We start from the raw sequence: 7,050 nt of genomic DNA, 5'->3' as shown, positions 1-7,050 counted from the left end.
TCAGCCTCTAAAGTGGCTGAAACTGCAGCAGGCATACGCATTGCCTGGCCAGTTTTCTCTGATGGATAAACTCCAGTTTGTTACAGTCTAACTTCTGTTTTCACAGACTTTGTCCAAATACATGCTTAGCTTGTTCATGTGGGTGTATGAATTTGGGGTCTCAACTTAAAGATCCTTGTGGGACATTTACTGACAAACCCTCCTTCCAGAAAGCGACTGTCAGCTTTGTAAATCCTTCGCCATGGATGGCTAAGACTTACCAAGTTTGGGCCCATTTCATTCTAGCTCAACTTTCCCCTCCCTCTCTCCCATATCTTCTCTCTCCTTTCCCTCTTCTCCTTTCCTGTCTTCCACCCCCACCTCAATGTGGGGAGGGAGGGAACCCAGGGCCTCACACTCTCCTATTAAGCTAAGCCTGTAATCTTCCTGGCCACATTCAGGCAGCTTCCCTCACTCTTGGGGGTTGAGGTGAAAAGGATGCTTTTTGAAAAACATCTTATCTTGTGCATCCTTCCTCTTCCTGAAGATCCTGGCGAAGAAGCCAGATGGGGGTGAGCACTACAACATCTGCTCAGGGGCTGTTTTCTTTTTCTTCTTCCTCCTCTAACTCAACTTCCTGACCCTCTGTGGTCTTACAAAACCTCCTGGTCCATGGATATTGGTGAGAACCTGAGCACTGAGCTGAGTTCATGATCTTAACATGTAGCATTCCCGACATTTACTCTTCTCTTCTTCTTACTCCTTTCCTAACAAGTCCGTTTGCTTAGTCAGTCAACAATCAGAGATTCCTGATGACTTGCCAGAACTGTGTTCCCTATGTGCTTAGAGAAGAAGAAGAAGTAAACAACCAACCACAACACAGTTTATCCCGTGACTTGTGGTAAGACACTCACCTTAAGCCTGGGCTTCCCCATAGATTTTAAGGGCTTGACTAGCAGTCACTTTGTTCCTGTTTCTTTGCACTTGTGACTCTGTCACCAACTTTCTATCACCTCCACTTGCAAACTGCAAACTGCGGTCCACCAGCCATTTATGGACTGTGGAGAAATTTCACTATGATTTTGCGTGCAAAATACCAAAGTTCTGAGAAAGAGGGCTGGAGCAAAGGCGTGGAGAGGACTGAAGGACCTGCTGAGTCCCAGTGGGTTGGGAGTGGGGTGGGAGTCAGCAGGGTCTGCAGGGACTGTCCAGATGCTGGGACAGCCCTGTGAAATATCACACCCTCTCTGCCCCATGCTTGCCCCGGATTCAGGTCAAACTGGGCTTCAATCTGCATAATTTGTCCCAGAGGTTGGGAGAGGGTGAGAATAGGAGGTGAAGACTGAGCTGGGGATAGATATCCTGGAAGGCAGGCATGAGGTGGGGGCCAGAGGAAAGGAGAGGAAAGAGTCTGGGGTGCAGGCTGGTGGCAGCGAGAGAGGAGGTGGGGCCAGGAGGAGCAACAGGCTTGCAAAGCTCAGATAATTGTCAGCCCAGCACAGTAGGGGTCAATTTAGTCTACTTATCCAGTGACAAGAAGAAAAAAAAAGTGGGCTGTAACTTAAAGATCTTAAGACTCTCTAGAGAGGGAGGGCTTGGCCTGGGGGTGGGAGGAGGGAGTTTGGAGTTTAGGAGGAGGCAGAGACTCAGGAGGGTGCAAGGAAGTGTCTTAGCTGAGCTGGGGTGGGACAGGGAAGGTAGAGAGAAGCTGCTGAGGAGCACATTCTGCTGGGTCTGAGCTTCCAGAGGAGCTCGGTCTGCATGCCGGCAAGGGCACCCTCAGACCTTCTTTTACCTTGAGGGCACTAGCTGAGTGGGTGCTGTAGCTCCGGAGCTGGTGCCCGTGGGACTCACAGCCTACCTTCGACGCATTCATCAATATGGAAGATGATAATTACTACTATGTGGCCGACAACCAGTCGGAATGTGAGTACGAAGACTGGAAGTCCTCTGGGGCCCTCATCCCTGCCATCTACCTTCTGGTCTTCCTTCTAGGCACCACGGGCAACGGCCTGGTGCTCTGGACTGTGTTTCGGAGCAGCCGGGAAAAGAGACGCTCAGCTGACATCTTCATTGCCAGCCTGGCAGTGGCTGATCTGACCTTCGTGGTGACTTTGCCCCTGTGGGCCACCTATACCTACCGGGAGTTTGATTGGCCCTTTGGAACCTTCTCTTGCAAGCTCAGCAGCTACCTCATCTTCGTCAACATGTACGCCAGTGTCTTCTGCCTCACCGGCCTCAGCTTCGACCGATACCTGGCTATAGTCAGACCAGTGGCCAACGCTCGGCTTAGGCTGAGGGTCAGCGGGGCTGTGGCCACAGCCGTCCTGTGGGTGCTGGCTGCCCTTCTGGCTGTACCTGTAATGGTGTTCCGATCCACTGCGAATACAGAAAACAGCACCAAGGTCCAGTGCTACATGGACTACTCCATGGTGGCTACCTCAAGCTCAGAGTGGGCCTGGGAGGTGGGCCTGGGGGTGTCCTCCACTGCTGTTGGCTTCGTGGTACCCTTTACCATCATGCTGACATGTTACTTCTTCATTGCCCAAACCATTGCGGGCCATTTCCGGAAGGAGCGCATTGAGGGACTGCGGAAGCGACGCCGGCTGCTCACCATCATCGTGGTGTTGGTGGTGACCTTCGCCCTGTGCTGGATGCCTTACCACCTGGTGAAGACACTCTATATGCTGGGGAATTTGCTGCACTGGCCCTGTGACTTTGACAGCTTTCTCATGAACGTCTTTCCCTATTGCACCTGCATCAGCTACGTCAACAGCTGCCTCAACCCCTTTCTCTACGCCTTTTTTGACCCTCGGTTCCGCCAAGCCTGCACGTCTATGCTCTGCTGCGACCAGAACAGGTGCAAAGGCAGCCCTCACAACAGCAGCGGGGAGAAGTCAGCCAGTTATTCTTCCGGGCACAGCCAGGGCCCTGGCCCCAACATGGGAAAGGGAGGAGAGCAGATGCATGAGAAATCCATTCCCTATAGTCAAGAGACCCTGGTGGACTAGGGCTGGGGCCAGAGAGAAGTCTGGTGCCTTGGGTCTGACCCAAACATTACCCTCACGCTCTGAGAACCAGGTAGCATGGTTGCACCTTCTCCCTGACTGACCCCTGGCTCCATTCCCTGCTTCCCGGCTCCAAGCTCTGTCTTGCCGACTTTTTCCTCAGAGGTTTGTGGTTTAGAAGGAAGAGATGGAGCCTTGCAAACGGACTCTTGCTCAGCTGATCAGTATTCCCAAGGCTAGCACAAGTCTCCCGTCCTCTCTAAGACTCAGTTCTTTTGTTTGTATTAAATGGGGGAAAGTTATATGGACCCTAAAACGCTGAAGTATGAATTTTGACAAAACGTGTTTCCTTCTGCTCTTTCCTCAGCCCTGTAGCACCCACTTTCCCCTCTTTTCCCTTTTTGCTTTCTGTGCTGCAGAAACTTTCACTGTTTGATTACTCGCTCTCTCTAGCGGATTCCTCCTCCCTCAGTCTGCCCTTCACCTGCTGGACTCCTAAGGGTTAAAAATGCTGAAGTGTGAAGGATAACCCTTTGAGTTCTTATGTTTTGTTTGTTTGTTTGTTTTTTGTTTTGTTTTGAGAGCCAGCAGGGCAGGGCGGGTTGTGGGTTGGCAAAGAATTGATGCTTCAGTCCCCAGAGTCAGGAGTTCTGGATTGTTTCAAAAGTTGGATGAGTTTGCTGTTGGTCCAGACACGGGGGCTAGACTGACTTTTGAATAGAGATTTCTCTTTGGCAGAATCTCTGTGTTGCTTAGTAGATAATGTATCCTACCAACAAGCCAGTGTCCTTTCCTGCTTGTTTATAACTGACTGCGAGAATCACAAGGCCACAGCACCGAGGAAGCTGTGGACCATCCTGTCCCCATGAACGGGAGCTGGGAAGGGGAAACACAGAGAAAGGGGAGTTGGAGGGGAATCTGTATTTAGTCTGTTTGCTGCTGGATCCCCTCCCCCATCCTCACCCACCCATCTCCTACAGAACTGTGAACAGTAGAGGAGATCTTTCTCCTGCCTCCTTCCTCATGCCATCATCTGGATGTTTTCCATAGGTGTTGGTGCTACTTGGCCCCAAGAATTATTTGCTTGAGTAAGGCTGTTTGCTTTTTGTCTATGTGGGCATATTATAAATGAGTGTGCGTGAGCACACGCTACACACACACACACACACACATACACATACATCATATAAACTTAGATGAACCCTCACCCACTTTCCCCCGCATCTCTGCAGGTCTTGCAGTCCACTTGGGGAAGAATAGACATAGGGAGGAAATGTAGACTAGGTATGAGTCTACCCCCACTGGATTTGGGGAACTCTGACGGCTGGTCCGTATTTAGGAAAGAAGTCTGTGTTTGTGCTAGGCTTTCTGTAGGGAGCTATTTCCTCAGGCGCATCTGGTCCTAAGGCCCAGAGCTTGGCCCAGTTCCTCTCCAGTTCCACAGTGGGAAGAAGAGACTTAGAGACTAGAGCACCGCTTTCGAGTTATTCCTTGCTACTCTCACTTTCCTCAGGGTCTGTGGTCCTCTTTCTAAGGAAGACAATTTCTTGCCACAGGATGAAAGATACAGGGTGAGCTTTTGTTCTCCTTCCTAACAGAACAGAGCCTCTTGGTTTATCCGGTGGGCTGGGGGGAGGGTAAGGTAGGTGAAGATCGAGTGGAGCAGCAGACCCCCCAGGTCTCAAGGACAAGATTCATAGTGGGGCCTTTGTGCGCTGGAAATGGGTGTGTGTATTCCGGGTTTTGTTCTTGGAGGGCTCTGGAAACGAAGGAGAAGACATGTGCCACGGAAACAGGAAGAGCCTGGCTTGATGCAGGTGGACCATCTCTGGCACAGATCCTACTCCTGGAGCAGGAGGCTGGGGGTTGGGGTGGGGGAGAAAACAGCTCCTCTCAGCGGAGTATCTGCATGCCTCAGGCCAGAAACTTTCACACAGCCACTTTCTCTGGCCAGGGCCACCCTCAGAGCAGCCAGGACAGGCGTCAGGGCAGGCAGGAAACTCAACCATGTCACGGGACAGATAGCAGTGGAGGCTGCCTCTTTCCCCCACTTCCACCCTTCTTCAGAATGTGCTCTGTTCTGATCTTGTTAGCCACTGCGGTTCATCAAATAAAACTGTGCTGTGTCGCTGGTGTGTCCAAAGGCTCCTCATTTGAAAATGCTCGGAGAGAAGTGGGGACATTTCAGTAGCCGTGAGAGGGGGCACATGGCGGGGGTGGGGGGATCAGTGGGAGCCAAAGAGGGAGAAGGGAATGGGGCTGAGAGGAGGTGGAGAAACAGACGCCAGGAAAGTGAAAAGAGGGGGGCTGGGAAAGGAAAGGGCAGAGCTAAGCCTCATGCTCTAAAAGTCACAGAACAAAGGGCCACACATTTTGGAGAGCACAGGTATATCTGGGGGAAAATGACAGCAACTGTCTACTCTCTGACCATCTGCTCCTGCCTCCCTCCCTCCCTCCCTCCCTCCCTGCCTCTCTCCTCTCCTCTCTCCTGCTGACTCAGTTATTCATCTGTACTAATCTATTATCACTTGCTGATTGATTCATTCACTGCCACCCATTTAAGTCAGACATCTGAAGCTCTGTTCTCCAATTGGAAGCATTGATCTGATCAATGCCTGTTCCTGGATGTTATTCCTGACCTATGGAGTCAGAATCGACTGCAAGATGTTTGCAGGCACTGAAAACAGCCCAGGTGCTTTCTGTGGGAAGGTCAGGCCAGGGATACCACATCCAGATAAAGTCTACCTGAATTAAGGCAGGCACACAGACAAGGCAGTTGAGGCCATGAAAACTGGGCTCTGCATTGCCATCTGTTTGAAGGGGAAAAGACTTGAGTGATCTTTGTGGGGAAAATATTAGGTTTAGATGTTCTTCAAAGAACGTGTCCCTGAGGTCAATGATTTTACCGGTGGTGCAAAAGCAGTCGAGAGAGAGAGAGAGAGAGAGAGAGAGAGAGAGAGAGAGAGAGAGAGACTGTATTAGCAAGGAGCTCATGTTTATATAGTTTTACAAGTGTGTTAAGAATTTTCCAGGCATTATCTTGTTTAATACTTGCAGCCTTCCTCTGAGAGGGTCATTTGTGCCTGACTTTGCTGTTAAGAGATCTGAGATACAGAGATTAGTGATATCTCCTGACCTTAGTCACATGACTACTACGAAGATGAGCCAGGCCTAGAGGCATGAATCTAACTCCAAAGCCCACAGTCTTGACCATGGAATACTTCTGCTTCCCCCAAGTACAGAGGAGACAGCACCAGATGGTTGGTAAGGAAAATGTAATCTCATCTGCAAGATTCCAGGCACACATGGAGACCGGGCAGAATAGGGACTGCCAGGGAATGGTGAAGATGCAGGAGAGACAGACAGATGGGGGAGAGAGAAACAGATGAGAGAGGATATGTGAAAGAGATGGCAGCAGAGACTGAACAAGGAGCGAACACACTATACGAGAGAGAGAGACAGAGACAGAGAGACAGACAGAGAGACAGAGACAGAGAAAAAGACAGAGAGAGAGGCAGAGAGACAGAGAGAGAGAGAGGGAGGGAGGGAGAGAGAGGGAGAGAGAGACAGAGAGAGAGAGAGAGAGAGAGAGAGAGAGAGAGAGAGAGAGAGAGAAGAGTAGAGGGACAGAGGGACAGAGAGAGCACAGGGAGGGGGGCCATAAGAAAGTAGCGGCATAATGAGGACAAGGCACCCACTTTTCTTCTTAAAAGGGAAAATCTATCAGGAATGTACGATTATACCAAGGAGCTGAGTTTTTCTTTTCTTTTAATATGGGTGCTGTTTAAAGTCTCCTGTGAAGTTGAGTCAAGTTATCCAGAGCAGTCAGTAGTTCAGTTGTTCACACACGCCTTCCTTTGCTTACACACCAGGCACTGTGCTGGTTAGGAGCAGACCGCTGGGGCTCACCCGTTGCCGGTTGAGACAGAGCGCTGAGTGTTGACAGCAAGAGGGTCGGCTCTGAGATGGAAGGCACACAGGACCAGAGCTTATCACGGAGGCTTCAGTGAGTCTCGGCAGGGTAGCAGGGGAGATGTCAGAGCCCACCAGGACCCTGCTTTTT

The 7,050-nt window shown here is 50.7% G+C and overlaps 1 protein-coding gene across 1 annotated transcript; it reads left to right on the top strand.

Moving 5' to 3' along the window:
* Positions 1-1,604: 1,604 nt before the first annotated feature.
* Positions 1,605-5,110, top strand: Aplnr (apelin receptor). Its single transcript, XM_057755336.1, has one exon. It carries the CDS (start codon positions 1,860-1,862, stop codon positions 2,988-2,990), a length of 1,131 nt encoding a protein of 376 aa, XP_057611319.1. The 5' UTR covers positions 1,605-1,859; the 3' UTR covers positions 2,991-5,110.
* Positions 5,111-7,050: the final 1,940 nt, after the last annotated feature.

Source organism: Chionomys nivalis, chromosome 22 (assembly GCF_950005125.1).
Source record: "Chionomys nivalis chromosome 22, mChiNiv1.1, whole genome shotgun sequence".
NCBI lineage: Eukaryota > Metazoa > Chordata > Mammalia > Rodentia > Cricetidae > Chionomys > Chionomys nivalis.
Note: the sequence above shows the minus strand (reverse complement) of the source record. Positions and strands in the feature narration are given on the sequence as shown.